This window comes from Apus apus, chromosome 10 (assembly GCF_020740795.1).
Source record: "Apus apus isolate bApuApu2 chromosome 10, bApuApu2.pri.cur, whole genome shotgun sequence".
Lineage (NCBI taxonomy): Eukaryota > Metazoa > Chordata > Aves > Apodiformes > Apodidae > Apus > Apus apus.
Window position 1 is genome coordinate 20,238,059 of NC_067291.1, and position 18,137 is coordinate 20,256,195.

An 18,137-nucleotide genomic window follows, 5' to 3' on the forward strand; every position below is an offset into this window, starting at 1 on the left:
AAGAACTGGCAAGGAGGTGGTGGCTGCTTTGTGGTGAAGCCTGAGCAAACATGAAGTGTGTGGGGATGGGATCAGCTCTGTCATGGGGATGTCCTGTGGTACCTTCTGGCTCTTGTGAGCATCTCTGGGTGTCACACATCTCTGCATGGTGGGAAGCATCACGTTGTGGGGAGCTCTGATGTTGGCTGAGCCATCACTGGCAGGGCATGAGCAGACTCCATTGCAGTGGTTTTACTAAGGAAGGTTTAACATCAATCTCATTTGCCAGTTCTCAGTGGATGTAGGTGCTGAGTTCCCCACCTCCAAAAAAAAAAAGAAAAAGGATGGGTGGTTGCTGCAGAAAAGGTACCCAGGGCACACCAAGCTGGAGTGTCACCTCACCAGGGCAGGGAGAAACCAGCTGCTGCAACAGGAAGCAGGGTTCAGCCTTCCACACCTTGAACTTCCTTCAGTGTTGCCTTGCAAAGCAAAATAAATCTCTGTGGCAATATCTAAGTACAGCAGGTCGGTTGTGTTTGCTTTAGAAGGTGCTGCTCACTGTTGAAGTCAGGGCTGGGACTTTTCTTCATGGCTGAGACACTCAGTGACCAGAATTTATTGATAGTGTTCAAGCTGTTTTGACTTTCAGATTTTTTCTTTCTTGAGGTGACAGTTTATCCCAGCAGCCTGGGCAGTTGTGGTGCAGCTGCATTTCTCCTTCAGCAGTTTTGATTTTTACCTGTTTTGTTGTGGGGTTTTTTTTCCCCTTGTTCCTTCCTTCCCTCCCTGTCCAATCTCCCTGCCCCTTCTCTCCTCTCTCCCTTCCAAAGATCTCTCCAGTTGAAGGCACTAGTGTTGAAGGTGTGTGTTTTGGACAGGAGTTTGGTTCTGAGTTTGATGGGCCTGTGCATTGTCCACAATTCTGTGTTGCTCGTTGGTGTGTGTTTTTATTGCAGTTGCAGACATAACTGCAGCAGGGGAGATGCTGCTGAGCAAGGTGTGGTCTGACAAGGAAAGCTCTGTTCTCCCATTCCCTGGTAAAAAAGAAACCAAGGGGGGAAAAAAAAAGGAGGAGACAAAAAAAAAACCCAACAAAAAACCCAAACCAAAACACAAAAAGCCCAACCACCAGATTCTGAAAAACAGCCTCTGGTAAAAACATCTCCTTCAGCCTGAGAAAAATCCTCCCCCAAGCAATGTTTTCTAAACCCAAGGAAAATCTAAGCAGTAGCTTTAAGTTAAACTTATTCCTAGGGAGAAAAGGGTTTAAAACCCCAGGCTGCAGGGGAATAACCTCAGCAAGCAGAGCAGAGGGGGTGAGCAGCCTCGGCATGTGGGGAGGAGCTGCAGTGCAAGGATGCCTGGGGTGGGAGGCTCCATCCCAGGGAGGAGCAGCCTGGCTAGAAGACCTGGGCTTTAATTGTCCCAACACATCTGCTCTTTCTTGTCTGTGGGCTCTTGATTGGTTTTCCCTGGTTCTCACTGTCCTTGACTGTTGTTTTGTCTAAGAGGTGAAAAAGCTGCTTCTAGGCCATCTTGCTTGCAATAAGCATTTACCTTCCTCTGGCACCTTTTGCACCCAAAAAATACCCAAGTGCTGGGCAAAACACACCTGCTGTGACTCACAGCACTCGTGAGAGAGCAGAGGCATGTATTCCCTTTTTACCCAGGAGGCTGAGGGAGATGAAGCAGCTTTGTGAAGGTCATGTTGGAAAGAAGAAATTATTTCCAAGAAGGAAAAAATTCCTTAGTGAGGAAGGAATTATTTGCTGTGAGGGTGGTGAGACCCTGCAACAGGTTGCCCAGGGAAGCTGTGGTTGCCCCATCCCTGGAAATGTTCAAGGCCAGGCTGGATGGGGCTTGGAGCAACCTGGTCTAGTGGGAGGTGTCCCATGGCAGGAGGGGGTTGGGACTGGATGGTCTTGAAGGTCCCTTCCAACCCAAACCGGTCTGTGATTCTATGAAAGTATGTGGCAGCTTGGGGATAAACTCCAGGCCCCTGTGTTCCCAACTGTGTCCTCTCCTGAGTTGTTTTTATAGGTGGGAATCAAGCAAACCCAGGAATATTTCCGATTGAATTTGTTTAGTAAAGCAGTGAAACCCAAGCACACGTGGGATGTCTGCAGGGAGAGATTAAAAAAAAATAAAAAGAGGATAGTGTTGGTTTAGTGTTGTTCCTGATGTGAGACATTCAGGAGCAAAGCTGAAGATTTCTAATACCCAGGTGTGGGAAGGGAAAAGACATTGTCCTTATGCTCAGTGCCACAAGCATCTGTGTACTTAAGTGCATCATTTTAAGACCACCCATCTTCTCTCGGTACCATTGAGCTGTCTGCTGCTGCCCTCAAAGCTCCCAGATGGACTCTGGTACCTCTGGGTATGTTCTTCCTTGGTGGACCATTTTCCAAGCAACCACTGAGCATCCAAGGATCCAACCTGCACGGGAAATTCAGAGCTCTCTGGCAAAGTTGCTGTCTTCAGCTGAAAATGGCTGAAAGAAAGCGATTTGCTTCAAAAAATTGAATATTGAAAATAGAAAACATCTATTTCTGTAGCAGTTACAAAGAGCAACCTTGGAAAGGTCGGTGGTGATGACAGGCAGCAGCTGCCCACAATTTCAAGGGCCTGGAGATAAAATTAAGGGCTTGCAGCTCCAGCCTGGGGGGAAGCAGCAGCAGCTCTGAGCAGGGGAAAGCAAGGGCTTGGAGCTGGCTTTGCTTTGGAAACTTCCAGTCACAGGAGAGTCACCCTGCAGCCTCAGGTCTGCAGGAGCTGGGGGATCTTGTCTCTTCAGGCTTGGTCACCTCATGGGTTTTGCTCTCGCTGTTACTTCAGCAGCTGTAGAAGTTATTCCTGTGCTCACTGATGATCAGCAGAAAGGTTTGTGGGGAGGTGAGTGGGATCCAGTTGTTTAAATTAAATTGCATTCTCTCCACCAAGGTGGGGTTCAACCTGTGCAATCTGTTCCACCTTGATGGAAAAGTTTAATTTGAATAGTTCCAAAGTCTGTTTCATAGCCAAGAGATAAAGCCACTCAATGTCCTGACTGATGCAGCTGCATCTCCTACCACCTCCCAGCTCTTGATGAGCTGACAGGCAAACTTGCTTATCCTTTTTTCCCCCTTTCAGGGTCTTTCTGCATGAGTTTAACTGGTAAGATCTTACATCTCAGACCTCTCCCTAAGAAGTTCTAGCAGAGATTCCAGCCACCCCAAAGAGCTGAACCAACAGCATCTCACACTTCCTCCACAATTCTTGTAGATAATGGCATATTTTATTCCTGAGGCTCCTGCATTTGCCAACCCGGGCCCACAGAGTGTTTTATTGCTTGGAGCTGGTGCTGTGAGGATTTATTGTGCTTTATTTAGCCTGGTGCTGCTTCACTGCTCCACTTGGTGCCATCCTAACCCAGCCCACCACCAGCCTTCCCAGGCCCCACGTCGGGCCCACGCTCCCTGTGCGCCGGCTGTGCCCGCCGGTAATTCCCACATGTGCGTCACCCTCCCCGAAGGCTCCCCAGGTTCCTTCCAGGCGTTGTTAGCAGGAGCTATGAAGTTTAGTGTTGCAAAAACTGAGCTGCTTTGGTGTGATTTGGAGTAGAGGTTTTCATCATCTGTGATGGTTTCTCCTGACGATCGCTTCCTTTCAGTCGTTTGTGTAATTGCACTACTCGGTTTCCTGTGGATTTTTATACTTCATTTGAGATTCATCTGAAGATGGCATGTTCCCATCTCTAGGAATGTGGCCAGATTGAGACAGGAGCTGCCTAAGTTGGCTGCTGCAATTGCAGGCCATGTTTTTGTTTCATCCCAAGATGCTGTTCTGATTTTCTGAGGTGTCTAAGACACAGTCTTCCAGTGCCTGCAGGAACTGTAAAATACACTTGGGCATTTGATAGTTAGCTCTCGTTCCATCGTGTTTTGTTCCCACAGTAGCTTCTTGTGAAGACCTGTTTCAGTTGCACTTAGGTGCTGTTTTCATTTCTATCTCGAACAATCACTCCAAATTGTATTGAAACAGATCTTTCTCCATGGGGCTGGTGGGAGTGCAGCAGAGCCTGGTCCTGCTGATGCCGCGGGCACGGAGCTCGATGGCCACGGAACAGCACAGAGCACCTGCAGGCATATTGGTGGTTTTCTGGGTAATTTGTAGGCCCATCCATTTAAGGGGTGCCTGTACACAGAGGAAGGCATCAGGCTTTCACTGATAAAAGTCCAGGACATAAAGATAAGTGACTTTGTGCTTCTCCCAGCATCCTGGTGGGACAGGTCAGTCTCTGTCCCACGAGCAACGTGGTCAGGTTGTGAACACAGACTGGGTTGTGCTTTGGGCACAGGAGGATGTTGGGTTCACTCACGTGACAGGGGTGCTCAAGGGGGCTATTAAACTGAAGGGTCACAGACCTTTACAAACAGACGAGCAGGTCGGTGTCTTTTGGTCAGATGACCTCTCTGCCAAAACACCATCTAGAGCTGGGCAGCCCGGCAGGCCGTCCCAGGAGGCAGCTGCTTCACAACACAAGGAACTAACAGAACATTAAAAAAAAAAACCAACCCAAAATCATTTTCCAGGAGTGCAAGGTAAGGCCTCAGGAAAGAGTCCAGGTCCCCCTGGCCCTCCCTTCTCTGTATGAGCAACATACATGGATGTTTCTAGGAGGAAGCTGGCAGGTTTGAATCACTGCTCGATGGCGATTTTATGACTGTAACCACAGGGTGTTTCGATGTCTTTTTAAAATAAATAATTTTTTTTAAAAAACAGCCTTTTCTGGTTGATCTTAACTAACTCTCCCCATCCCACTTCCCAGGGCCACCCCTTCATCGTGCAGTACAACGACGGGAACGCGGAGGTGGTGTCCATGTGGGTCTGCAGGATGCTGGAGGAGCGGAGATCGACGCAAGGGCCGCAGTAGCCCGGCAGCAGCTCACCCAGCCCCAGGCTCCCAGCTCTCAGCCTCTCTGCAGCATATTTTACTACCAAAATATTTCCTAGAAGCATCAGCAAAGTCTTTTGGGACCTTTGTTGCTGCCTTTGCCTCACCACCGTGTTAAGGGGTTTTCCTCCCATGTTTCTTTTGTTGCTGAGCGATTTAACGTCCTCGGATTTATCTTCAGTTAAACTGTGCACAGCCTTAAAGCAAGTATTTTATATCTATATTTTTTTTGTTATTGGATGTATTGTATATTTCTGGGCTCCAGAGTATTTTTTAACTGGTTTTGCTATTGTATGAATGACACGCTGAGAGTTCAGAGGGTTTCGTAAGGAGGTGTTGGCTGCCTTGGAGTGCAGGCAGCCACAAAATGCTGGTTTTAAATGTAAAACACAAGCAAACAAACAAAAAAGGAGTATCTGGATGTGAGGAGCTGATGAATTGCCCGTCCAATATCAGATGACTGGGGCTGCCTCTGCTCCCAGGTCCCTGCTGCTGCGTTGCTGGTGTTGCTGGGAGGGCCAAGGACAAAGGCAGCACAACATGTTGGTAAAGAGCAACAAGAGCAAGCAAGAGGGTTTTGCTGAAGTTGGAAGGAGATGGGGGGGCAAGAGAAGAGCACTTTGCTGAGCACCAGCCCCAGAGCCCTGCAGAGCCATGAGGGGCTGGTGACCTCTGGCTGCCAAGGGAGAGCAGCCCCGGGCAGGGGGAGTTGGCAGACAGAGGGGAGGAGGTTCTGTCTGTGCCACAGGAGAAGCCAAGGGCCACAGCACAGGCTTGCAGAGCATCCCACCAGCCTGAGGAGGGGGCCTGTGCAGGGGGCCCAAGTACCACTTGCTTTCATGGCCCGAGAACAGGCTGCAGGGGTTTAGATGGAATCATGGGATCATCCAATTGTTTTAGTTGGAGAAGACCTTTAAGATCATCAAGTCCAACCATTAGCCCAGCACTGCCAACACCACCACTAACCCATATCAGCACCACATCTACATGGCTTTGAAATCCCTCCAGGGGCAGCCTGTGCCAGGGCCTGGCAACCCTTTCCATGAAGAAACTGTTCCAAAGATCCCATCTAAACCTCCCCTGGGCAACTTGAGGCCATTTCTTCTTGTCCTATCACTCGTAACTTGGGAGAAGAGACTGACCCCACCTCCCTCCAGCCTCCTTTCAGCTGTAGAGAGCAAGAAGCCTTCTCTTCTTGTCACAGCAGAGGGTGGGTTGCTTGGAAGCATCTTGCCTTGTTCAGCTCTGCCTCGATCACTTCTCGTATGTCGGAGTCGCTGTGCAGTGGGTGCAGCTGGGTCAGCCAAGGCTCCAGGTTTGCTGTGACCATCAAGGAAAGAAGAACAATTGCAACCTCTGTGCTGTGTGTTTGGTTCTCCTGCAGTTCCTCTGTGTGTTTTCCCCACAGACTGACACACAGTTCATCAGCCCTTGTGTGAAGGGGCTTGTTAAGAACCCACAGAGGAGAGGAAGGTGGTGAAAGGCAGGGCTGGTTTGTAGGTCAAGTTTTAGCTTAACAAATTAATCACTGATGTGACTTGAGCAAGAGAGGAGTTGGGGCTTTTGTTTGCTTGTTTTTGCATTAAAAATAAACTTTTACTAAAAAAAAAAGAAAAAAGCTCGGGTAGTTTGTTATGTAGCAGCAGCTTAAAAAAAACCCAAACAAACATGAGGTAAGAAATAGTTCCTGCTGAACCACTGCAAATCCAAAATATTACTTTGGAAGCAGCCTGGAAGTGACTTTGTTTCCTTCCTTGGAGGGATCGTTTGTCTTCTTTTGAAGTATAGAGGTTGCAGGCATGAACTTATAGACTAAAGTTTGTCTTAATTGCTCGAATGTCAGAGCCTCCCTGGCAGATCACAGCACAATGAATGAGTCAACGAGCCTGGTACCTTCAGGTCCTTTTTCCAAAGTGAGACAAATTCCCTCCCTGTGAGCCAACCAGACTACAGGCAGCTCTTCCATTTATTTATCTCTAACAGTTTGCATTAGCTTTCTTGGGATAAAAAGTCTCTTTCTTGGATTTAGTGAAGAATTCAGTAAACCCAAGGTTTTTCCTCTTGTTTTCCCTGGCAGGGAGGCTGGGAGGGGAAGAAGTGTGGGATGCCAGCTGATGGGAACGTGAAAGATGCCCTGGCTAAGGGGCTGGCAGTGTTGCCATTCACTGGTGTGAACCTTGCTGTCCTCAGTAGACTTGCTCAATCCAGCCATCAGTCGAGGTCTGGGGCCTCTGTCCTCTTTCCTTCCCTAAGCACTTGGAATTCCAGTGCAGCAGGGGGACAGGAGGAGGAGCAGCTGAGGGGGCTGCTTGGTGGCATCACTTCTGCCCCACTCCCAGCACTGGGTTAATGCTGTTTGGGGGGGGGATTAGGGCTGGATGGGAGCAGGTGGGTTTGGCTGCTCAGGCACAGCCAGCCTGGCTGCCACCCCGAGGGCTGAGCAGCAGCGAGGTCTGGCCTCCCTGGACTGACACCTTGGAGGTGGTGGCTCTGAGTGGTGGATCCCCATGGGAGGTGTGGACCCTCCAGCCCATGTCTTGCTGCATAGGGGGTTGCTGTCCCCCCCCGGCACATCACCTTGCTCTCCCAACCCACATCCTGGCCCTGCTTTGCACATGTGTGTGCAAACCCCCCTGGTGCCTACAGAGACCATTTCAAGTGATCCAGCCCCATTTTCACCACCACCCATCGGCACCAGAGCAGAGGTAAGAGGAAGGGGGTGAGTCAATAAAATTAGGCCTGAATCTGGGCAGATTCAGTTCAGCTGGGTGCCCCCACCCATGGCCAGCATCTCCCTGGCAGGTCCTTACCCAGCCCAGGCCCCTCTCCCTGGGGCAAGTGGTTGCCAAGCCCGTGTCTGTGCCCAGCTGGGCTAAGGAAATCCTACCTCGGCACAGGGGCTGTGGGCACCCAGAGGTGACACTGAGGTGGCCAAAATATGCTGCTGAGAGCTCAGCCATGGGCTCTGCCTCCAGCCTCACGTGTCACATCATCCCAGCCCTGAAACTCACGCCAGGGATGGGAAAGGGGCAGGGAGCTCTGAATCAGGGATTTTCTTGGCTGAAAAGCTTGCAGAAAATGCAGCAGTGTTATCCCCTTCAGCTGAGTCCTGCTCGGGAGATGGTTTGGGGGGTGGGTCGGGATGCAGAACAAAGATTCCTTTGACATCCCAGAGTGTAAGCAAACCAGAGGATTGGATCTGGGAGTGGGGTGTGTTTTCCTGCCTCGAGGAGCTTTGTGGTCCTGCAGGGAAAGTTTACCTGGAGGCATCGACTGAAAAGGGACAGACCCCCACAGGGACCCTCTGTGATGCAGGGAGCAGCACGTGGGCAACATCTGAAGCAAAACCTGGGACACTGAGTCTTAGCTGGAAAAAAAAAAAAAATCCACATTCCCACAGGGACTAAAATCCACTGATGAAGATCAAAGGCTCTGGGCGCCCAAGGGCATAGGTGGGAGATGGACCTGGGACCTCCCCCAGGCAATCTGCAGCCCTGGCTGGTGAGGAAGAGGGAGGAGGCAGGTCAGGGGGCTGCAGCAGCTGAGACCCCTCAAGCCTGATGTGACCTCTCTGATCTGGGCGGGTTCCCAGCACCTAGAGAAGGTGAAGAACTGGCTCTGGCCTTTCCGCTTCTTCAGAGGATGCTCAGGAGACCCTCTTCAGCCGCGGGAAGTTATTTGTGGGTGAATCCTGTGCCACCAGCCTGAGCCCCAGATGCTACAGCTTGATGGGCACCGTGTCCCTGTGGTGAGATCCAGCCCCAGGGAGCTGAGGGGCTCCCTGGTTGGGCGGGGGTGGTAGAGCCAGGGGCAACTGCATGATGGTCCCAAACTACAGCAGATATTTCAGGGTAACCCACCTCCAGCCTTCCCTGGGGGTCCCTTCAGGCTGCAGCGGGGACCCACAGGCACTTTGGGCACAAATCTGGAGGGATGGGGACTGTCCCCTGGACTTGCTGGCCTCCTCCTGCGCCCCCAGCTCACCAGTACTGCACCGGCCTGTGCTGGGAAAGCCTGATGGGGAAAAAAAAGAAACCAAACAACTAAAAAAAAAATCTCTAATTATATTAAAGTATTTTGGGCACATGGAATAAAAAGCAGGTTGTGCTTAGAGAAGAGCAAAGCTTTGTGCCTTTCCCTGCCGGAAGCTGCAGCGGGAACACTGCCGAGCTGTGCTGACCCGGGGCTGCTTTGCCTTCGGGAAAGGGGACGGCCATAAACTCCGAACGTGCACCGAGGACAGGATTTATGGATTGAGCCTCCCGGGAGCGGCTGCTGCTCGGCCGGTACCCGCCGCGGCTGCTCCCGCCGCCCAATCCTGCAGGGAATGTTCAAGGTTTATAAGTAGCCGGTCAGGCCGGGAGGTGTTTAGTGGCAAATGGATGCCTGGGGCTTTTACAGGCGGAAGGAAAACTTCTCTGCAGCCAAGACAAAGCTGCTGGACGGGGCCGGCGGGCAGGTGAGTGTGCAGCTCCGTCCCGGAGGGCCGCGGGGCCCGGCAGGGTTAACTGCTGCCCCCGGCTCATCCCGCTCCTGCCCGGCCCCGGCGCTGGCTCCAGCGGATCAATAAAGCCGTGTCCATCGATCTGTGCATCGCGTTCCTCCACAGCCCCCCCAGCCCGGGGGAATGAGGCAGGTCTAGAGGCGGCAGGGATGGAGGGGCGGAAGGTGAGGGGTGGCTCTGCCATGGGGGGCTAAGGGGTGCGGGGACAAGGAGGTGACAGCAGTTTGCAGGGGGAGTGGGGAGAGGGGGAGGTGGGGCACCTCAAGTGGGTGCATGTTGGGGAGTGTCAGGGCACGTCTTGGGGGACCGAGGGTGCTCGGGTAGGCGGGGGGGGACGACACGGGGACAGTGGGATTGGTGAAGGGCACAAATAGGGGGACAGGGTGAGAGAGCCGGAGTGAACAGAGAGGGGTGCACGGTGAGCTGGGGTGCACAGAGGGGTAGCAGCGGCTGATGGGGGGGCACCGAGGGGGCCCTGCGGGGTCCCCGGGAGCGGCACAGCAGGAGGTGGGGGGGTCCCGATCCTCCCCTCCCCCCGCCGTGTCCCTGCCCGCCCTCCGCGGGTGCTCAGCGCTCCGGGTCAGGCGGAATGTGCCCGGCCTGCAGAGAGCCACCGCCCGCTCCCTTTGTCAATGTCCAGTAATTAAAATGTCACCGTTTAATTTTCAGGCCTCTCGGAGCAATCTTTTCCTAATAAAGAGTCTAATCGAAACGCTCCTTCCCACCCCCTCCTCCCCGGGAGGGGCCGCGGAAGGGGCTGTAAAGGCGCGGAGCCGCTGCGGATCGATAGAGAGAAGCCCGGATTGATCGGCCTCTAAAATTAAATTTATTGGGGTCATGGTTTTATATGGTGCTGATACAACTGTTAAATGGGGAACATTCATTTCCAATAGGAGGCGTTTATTAAACTTCCACTGAATTAGACCGCCGTGATTTATGTGGCAATCTCGGCGCAGCCCTCCAGGAGAAAGAGAGAGGGGCCTTTCGCCGCCGTCCCCGCCTGATTATTTATTTATACACCCGTGACACGGCTCCCTAAGTTTTAACCTAAATTATCCGCCGGCCTCGCCTGCCAGCGGCCGCGGCCCGGGGCTGGGGCGCGGGGGGGTCCCGTCGGGGCGCACCGCCCTGCCCGTCGCCTGCCCGGGCCCCTCCGCGCCCCTTCCGCGGCCGCGCACCCCGGCCCGCTCGGAGAACCCCCGGGAGGCTCCCGGTGCGGTGTCGGAGCCCGCAAACGTCCCGGCTCACGCGTGCGGCGATCGTTGAGCGTTAATTAGAAATTCATTACAATTAAAAGCCGCGCGCACACGCCTTAATTACATCTGATTTTTAATTCCGAATCCGTGTTTACACAGTAAGCGAGACGTACCTCCTGATTATCCCCAATACTCTTTATACTGTACTAATTATGTAAATTAAACCTAATTAACTGACAAAAAAAAAAAAATCCTGCAGTCAATTCGACTGTTAAAAGATACGGCGGCTGCGAGGAGCGGGGAGAGCGGCGGGGCCGGGGCGGGTTTCTGAGGAGGGGGTCCCCGCAGCGGGTCCCCGCAGCGCCGTCGGGGAGAGCCGGGGGCCGGTCCGTCCGCTCCGGGCGCCGGAGAAGCTCTGCGGGCTGCGGGGCAACCGCGGGGCCCGGGAAAGGGCAGGGCAGAGGGGGCCTGGGCAGAGCTGGAGCTTCGCCTCCCGCCCACCGACCTGCCCCGGGAAAGGGGGGTGCCGGCGGGGTCCGCGCCGCCCGCTCCCGGGGCTCCGCAGCCTGTCGGGGCCGCGCAGACGGTTCCGCGGCTGCTGCGGGTGTTTAAAGCCGCGGGGTCACCTGGAACCCAGCGGGGAAAGGGGCTGCGGAGCTCGGGCCCAGGGCGGGGGGGGACTCACCGCGCTCCCGTGTCCGCTTTGCGGGAGGATGGGAGCGGGAAGGGGGGAGAAAAATAATTAAAAGGCGAGGAATAATTACCGGGTCAGGTTGCGATGGGTGCGGGAAGGCCGCGCCGCAAGGCCTGGCCGGCAGCGCTCGGTCCTCGCTCCCCGCTTGGCGATGGGACGTCCCGGGAGGGAACTGCGGCCGCTGCTCCGCGCGGGAGCGCGGACCGAGGCCGGTTCAGCCGCGGCGGGGCGCGGAGGCGATGGGTGGCTCCGCACCTGCGCTTCGCTCCGCGCCGGCTCCGCTGCATCCTCCCGGCACCGCTGGTGATGGCGGGGAAGGGGAGGGGGGGGCACACAAAAGTAATGGCTGGGGGCGATCCGCGCCGTTATTAACTTCTGTTTGATCAGTGTAATTGCGCCGATCGCGGCCGGACGCGATGATTAATTACAGTTTAATTAAGGTGGCCGTGACGAGCGCTGCATGCGGGAGCCCAACCAGGGCAGGGACGCGGCCACGGGCCTTCGCCCAACCGGCAGGACCGGCGGCCGCCCGGCTCCCGTCCCGTCCCCACCCCTCCGGTGCCCGCCGCTCCTGCCGGCGTGGCAGGGACCCCCGTGGGGAACGAAAAAACACGGGCGCGGCCCCCCCTGCCCTCGTCTGCCGGCGATTTCGTTGCCGTCCCGATGTCCTCCCCCCTCCATCCCGGTGTCGTTCCCGCAGCCGCGCACCGCCGGAGGAGCGCGCATCCTGGGGGCGGAGGATGCGCCGTAGCAGCGCATCTCCGATTTCGATGGGGCCCTTTCGCCAACCCCCCCGGGCTCGTCTTTTCGTTGCCGCCCGCTCCCCACGCAAACTTTCAACGAGCATCGCTCCCCCCGGGGATACCCGCACGGCGGGAGGTGAGTGGGGGGCGCGGAGCGACGCGGAGCCCCGCGCAGGTGAAGCCCGGGGGTTGATCCCCGCTCTTACCTCGGGCAGCCCGGGCGGGTCCCTGCTCGGTGGCGGCCCCCCACGCCCCCCCCCTCCCCTTTCCCTGCTTCCCTCCCTCCCCCGTTCCGCCGTGCCTTAAAGCCGCGCCGTGATTGACTGGAGCGCATCGGTGATTGACGGCCGCGGGGTCCCGGAGGCAGTTAATGTAAATATGCTGGTGCTAAGTGGGTGTGTCTTCCCGTTATTTTAGCTGTCACCGGATCAATGTGCAGCGGTCTCCAAGTAGGGATCCGGATCCTCCCTCGGTGGCGCGGTTGGTCACTCGCTCTTGTTGCATCTCGCCCGGGCGGACGCGGCGGCGGGGCGGGCGGCGGCCCCGAGGCCTCGGTGAAGGGCGCGCAGCTGCCCGCCCGCCCCGCGCCCCGGCGGTGAAGGGCTCGGTGGGGACCGATATCCCCACCACCCCCACCCCGGTCCCCCTCGGCTGATGGCGGCCCCGGTGCCGGGCTGCGGCCCCTAACCCCGAGGAGAGCCTGCACGTCCAGCCGGGCTCCGCGGAGGGGTAAGTGGGAGCGGGCGGAGGATGGAGAGCACGGGGGGCTGGGGAAGGGTCGGGGCGCGTTTTCGGGAAAAGCTCCCCGTTATTTCGTGTAATTCCCAGGGACGCGGCTTCCCGCCGCCAGCCCTCCCCGCTAAGCCAATTTGCCCGGCTCGCTGCTGCCCTTCTGCTGCTACGTGCTGCGGGTCCTGCCCGCCCCGGCCCCTAATCCGCGCCGTCCTAATCGCCTGCTCGGAGACACGACAAAGGGGCTCCCGGCCAGCCGCGCCCGCTGCCCCGCTCCGCTCCGCCCGCCGGCACCGAGCGGCAAGTTTCGGCCCCCCCGGCCCGGCCCGGGGCTCGGCAACCCCCGGCCCCGTCGCCGCGGGACGCGCAGGTCGCATCCTCTGGCGGGTTTCGTTAGAGCCCGCAACGGGCACCCCGGTACGGCTCGGCGAGCCGGCACAAAGGGAAGGGACGCGGCACCTCCCGGGGACACGGGGCGGGAGTGTGTGTGCTCCCCCGCCCCGAACGCCCTTGTCCCGGGGCCGCCCGGCGGTGGATGCGGTGGATGCGGTACCAGCCGGTACCGGCGGCCGCGGAGCGGGGGATGCGCTGCGGCTCCGCCAGAGCTGCCCGCTGCGGTGGGGGGGTCCTGCGGTAGCTCCTGAGGGGGGGGGCTCCGGGTCTGGGCCGGCAGCACAGAGCGGGGAGCAGCCGGGCGGCCGAGCGGGGCCCCGGGAACGCTTCTAACCCGCGCCTTTCCCCGATTTTGTTTTGCAGGGGCGTTTTGGGGGGGAATGGAGGCGATCGCCAGTCAGATGGGAAATGGGAGAGATGCAAGCTCCTCCCCAAATTCAAAGCAAGAGCTGCAGCCTTACCAGGGCTCCAATACCCTCAAGCCCAACCAAGTGGGTGAGACCTCTCTGTACGGCGTGCCCATCGTGTCCCTGGTCATCGACGGGCAGGAGCGGCTGTGCCTGGCACAGATCTCCAACACGCTGCTCAAGAACTACAGCTACAATGAGATCCACAACCGGCGGGTGGCCCTGGGCATCACCTGCGTGCAGTGCACGCCGGTGCAGCTGGAGATCCTGCGGCGGGCCGGGGCCATGCCCATCTCCTCCCGCCGCTGCGGCATGATCACCAAGCGAGAGGCGGAGCGGCTCTGCAAATCCTTCCTGGGCGAGCACAAGCCGCCCAAGTTGCCCGAGAACTTTGCCTTCGACGTGGTGCACGAGTGCGCCTGGGGCTCCCGGGGCAGCTTCATCCCGGCCCGCTACAACAGCTCCCGCGCCAAGTGCATCAAGTGCAGCTACTGCAGCATGTACTTCTCCCCCAACAAGTTCATCTTCCACTCCCACCGCACCCCGGACTCCAAGTACACCCAGCCCGACGCCGCCAACTTCAACTCCTGGCGCCGTCACCTCAAGCTCAGCGACAAGACAGCCACGGAGGAGCTGTCGCACGCCTGGGAGGATGTCAAGGCCATGTTTAACGGCGGCACCCGCAAGCGGACCTTCTCCCTGCAAGGGGCGGCCGCCGGCGGGCCCGGTGCCGGTTCCCCGGCTGCCAAGGCCGCGCTGCACCCGCCGCCGCCCTCCGGCCCCGAGCTGGCCCCGGCTCACAAGAGCCTGCGCTGCAGCGGGCAGGAGCCGGCGGGCGAGCGCGGGGCGCTGGGGCTACCGGCGGGGCACGGCGGGGCGACGGGCGCGCACGGCGGGGCGGGCGCGGTGCGCAGCTACCCGGTGATCCCGGTGCCCAGCAAGGGCTTCGGGATGCTGCAGAAGCTGCCGCCGCCGCTCTTCCCCCATCCCTACGGCTTCCCCGCCGCCGCTTTCGGACTCTGCCCTAAGAAGCAAGAGGACGCGTTGGGGGGCGCGGGCGGTGGCGAGGCGGGCAAGGGCGGTGCGTTGCCCCCCGGGATGTTTTGGGGACCCCCGCATCCTCACCCGCACCAACCGGCCCAACCTCCCCACCAGCCCGGAGCCGCCAAGGACACCGGTGTCTATCCCTCCTTCCCCGTCTTCTGGCCGGCCGCCGGCAGCCTGCCCGTCCCGCCCTACCCGGCGCAGAGCCCGGCCAAGGCGGCGGCCACCGCCGTGGTGGTGGCAGCGGCGGCGGCAGCGGCGGCGGCGGCGGCCGAACCGCCCGGTTTGTCGGGCCGGCACGGCGAGCTGGAGGGCTCGGAGCCGTCGGGCAGCGGGAGGAGCAGCGCTACCCCCCAGGAAGGGGCCGGGGCGGAGGGTGAGCGCTGCTCCAGCGCCTTGTCGCGGGCGGCGGGCGAGGAGGAGCGTTCCGGGGACGAAGCGCTGCTCCCGCCGCTGCCCCTGCCCCGGAAGGGCAGCTACCTCTCCGCCTTCCGCCCGGTGGTGAAGGACGCCGAGAGCATCGCCAAGCTCTACGGTACCCGGGAGGCGTACGGCGGCGGGGGACCTCGCGGCCCCGGTTACCTCTCCCCGGACTTTCTCAGCGAGGGCAGCTCCAGCTACCGCTCGCTTTCCCCCGGGGGGGACACGGCCGAGGAGCCCGAGGTCGACGTGGAGTCCAATCGTTTCCCGGAGGATGAGGAGGATGATGCTGCCGCCGCCGCCGCCCTCCCCGAGGGACGGGAGCCGCCGCCTCCCCGGCTGCTGGCGGGGACCGAGGACCCGCCGCCTCCCGCCGGGGCCGATGGGGCCGAGGAAAAGGCGAGCGAGCCGGCGGCAGAGGAGGGCGGCCAGCAGCCCGACGGCAGCCCGGAGCGGAGCAGCAGCGGCGGCGGCTACGAGGTGCGGGCCCGGGGGATGCTCTGCCCTCGGGGGTCCCCGCGGGGCAGGCTCCGGGGTCCCCTCCGCCGCACTGACTCCCTTTTTTTGCAGGTGTACACGGCGGACCGGGGGGAGCAGCTGCAGGCGCTGAAGACCCCCACCTCTCTGGGAGCCCCGGCCGCGTACCTGTGCACCCCCGAGGCTAAGGGTAAGTCTGGCCGGGGGGCGAGAGGCCGGTGCGCGTCGAGGGTGAGCCCCCCATAACTGCCTCCGCCGGCTGCTCAACCCCGGGGGGGCAACAGGGCCGCCGCTTTCGTTTGGGGGGTTTCGGGAGAAAAAAAAATAATAATAATGCAAACGGTTTCCGAAAGGGGGACGGGGCCAGGCCCCCCCGGCTCGGGGATGCACCGCCGTACGGCAGGGCAAAGCTCCGGCCTGAAAGCTACTTTCCTCCAGCAAAGCGATTAGGATTGTCCGCTAAGAAGGTTTTAACGAGGGCTTTGTTCGTAATTATGTAATTAAGGATATATCAGGACCATACTTTCGTTGCTTACGGTTGAAAATCGGTTTATTAAATTTAAGAGCAAGATAAAGAAGACAATCACTCCGTGGCAGAGGATTTAGAGACCAGAAAATCCTATCAGGACCAAAGGAATGTCTCGCATCCCAGCCCTGTAAATACCGACAGAGGTAAGCGCCGGTCGGCGGCCCCTCCGCGGGGCGGTGGGCGATCGGCGGAGCCCCCCGCGGCCGAGCTGACTGCCCTCTGTGTCCCCCTCCCCGGCAGGAGATGACGGCCTTGGCATGGATGTCGCCGGGACACAGCTGGTGGAAAAGGACATCGAAAATTTGGCCCGAGGTAAAGGGGGAAGGGGGGAGTTGGAGCTGCGGGGTCGGCGTCCCGCTGGGGGTGGGGTGGGGTTGTGGGGCGGAAGCCTGACGGGACCCCCCGGCCTCTCCCCGTAGGTTGAGGTATTTGTGTTTTCTGCAGGACTGATTAACTCCTGTGATTAATGTAACATAATGCGATTAGCGCGGGGCTGAGCCGCTTCCAGATGGAAAAGTGCGGGGTCCCCTCATTTCCCCCCCCCCCCGAATGTATTTTTAAACAGACGAGTTACAAAAACTGGTCCTGGAGCAAATGGAGCTGAGGAAAAAACTGGAAAGGGACTTCCAGAGCCTGAAAGGTACCGGCGATGCCCCCCCTCCACCCTCGCCCCGCACCGGGGAGCGGACCCCGCACCGGGCAGCGGTGCTGACCCACTCCGACCTACAGATAACTTCCAGGACCAGATGAAGCGGGAGCTGGCGTACCGGGAGGAGATGGTGCAGCAGCTGCAGATCGTCCGAGGTACGAGCAGGGGCCGTCGGGCAATTAGTACTTCAATTTTTATCGCCTTTTTCTCTCCCTCTTTTTAAATTTTATTTTATTTTTTTTTTCTTGGGCGGGGAGGGATGCGTTGTTTGTTTGGGGTTTTTATTTTTGTTTGTTTGTTTGTTTTTGTTTAATCGATATCCTTTCGAGCATTCCCATTCGGAATTTCGAGCCGCCCCGCAAAGGGCTGAGAGGCATCGTTACGCGGGAGCGAATCAACCTTCCCTCTCGCAGCAATTTCCACCCGGGCTAAATTAAAAACAAACAAACAAACAAGTCCAGGCGTAAAATTACCTGCGAAGCCGCTCCCGGCTTTGCGCGCATCCTTCCCACTCCGTGTCCCCTCCTCCCCTGGGGTTTCCCTTCAACCCAGCGCATCCCCGACGGGGCGGCCGTGCCCTGGTGTCCCCCCCTGCGCCTTGTGATGCTTTCCCCCCATCCCAGACACGCTGTGCAACGAGCTGGACCAGGAGAGGAAAGCGCGTTACGCCATCCAGCAGAAGTTGAAAGGTACCAGGGCAGGATGGGGGGGGGGGCCGCACAGGTGTCTAAGGCTGTGGGGGAGACACCCCCACCTCTTCTCGCGGTGGGGGGGGGGCTCGGGGGAGCCGGAGGTGACAGCTCGATCGGTTTGCAGAGGCCCACGACGCGCTTCATCACTTCTCCTGCAAGATGCTGACCCCGCGGCACTGCACGGGGAACTGCTCCTTCAAGCCGCCGCTGCTGCCCCAGTGAGCCCTCCCCGGACCCCCCCAGCCCGGACCCCCCCTTTTCCCCCGAAGCCATGAGGGCAGAGCCCACACAAGCCATTTCCACGAGGAGACACTTGTACACAGAGGACTCGGAGCCCGGCTTTCCTCGGACTGGCAATACGGCGGGGGGAGCGGCTCCGGGCCGGCCTGGGGAGGGGGGAGCCGGGACCACCCCCCCCCCGCGCCCCTCACCCCCCGCTCCGCCTCTCCCCATCCCTCCCTGTGTGTCCGCTTCTTCATCCCTTGTCCAGACTGGAAACAAAAGTGGCTATGTGCAATGGATATAAATGTACTGTGATTCTCTTGGTACAGTATTTGTTGGATTTTTATTTATTTATTATGTATATTTATTTCCTCTTTCCCCCCCAGCCCCGCCCTCCCCCCGCCTCCCCTCGGGCCCCCCCTCCTCTCTCACACCCCCCCCCCCTTGTAAATTTATGGATGTAACAGCACTTTAACGGGCGACTCCGGAGGCAGAACAGCGCTCGCCCGCTCTGGGGAGAGCC

The 18,137-nt window shown here is 58.5% G+C and overlaps 2 protein-coding genes across 5 annotated transcripts in view; both read left to right on the forward strand.

The window, feature by feature from the left end:
* The window catches only part of MAP2K5 (mitogen-activated protein kinase kinase 5), a 123,122-nt gene extending 117,961 nt beyond the window's left edge, over positions 1 to 5,161 (forward strand). For all 4 annotated transcript variants that reach the window (XM_051628955.1, XM_051628956.1, XM_051628957.1 and 1 more), the window contains one exon: positions 4,787 to 5,161. In XM_051628955.1, the coding sequence (XP_051484915.1) occupies positions 4,787 to 4,891 (105 nt within the window). In that variant the 3' untranslated portion in view covers positions 4,892 to 5,161. The remainder of the gene's footprint in view (positions 1 to 4,786) is intronic.
* A 7,568-nt stretch (positions 5,162 to 12,729) lies between these two features.
* Positions 12,730 to 17,798, forward strand: SKOR1 (SKI family transcriptional corepressor 1). Its single transcript, XM_051628947.1, has 9 exons — positions 12,730 to 12,778; positions 13,538 to 15,525; positions 15,616 to 15,712; positions 16,087 to 16,194; positions 16,292 to 16,363; positions 16,617 to 16,691; positions 16,781 to 16,855; positions 17,324 to 17,389; positions 17,517 to 17,798. Exons 2-9 carry the CDS (start codon positions 13,555 to 13,557, stop codon positions 17,612 to 17,614), a joined length of 2,562 nt encoding a protein of 853 aa, XP_051484907.1. The 5' UTR covers positions 12,730 to 12,778; positions 13,538 to 13,554; the 3' UTR covers positions 17,615 to 17,798.
* Positions 17,799 to 18,137: the final 339 nt, after the last annotated feature.

Excerpts from the sequence above, each read along its gene's own strand:
- SKOR1 (XM_051628947.1), top strand. The coding sequence starts at position 13,555 with ATGGAGGCGATCGCCAGTCAGATGGGAAATGGGAGAGATGCAAGCTCC. Across the intron at positions 16,195-16,291 it reads CCCTGTAAATACCGACAGAG|GAGATGACGGCCTTGGCATG; the intron begins GTAAGCGCCGGT and ends CCTCCCCGGCAG. Across the intron at positions 17,390-17,516 it reads CATCCAGCAGAAGTTGAAAG|AGGCCCACGACGCGCTTCAT; the intron begins GTACCAGGGCAG and ends ATCGGTTTGCAG.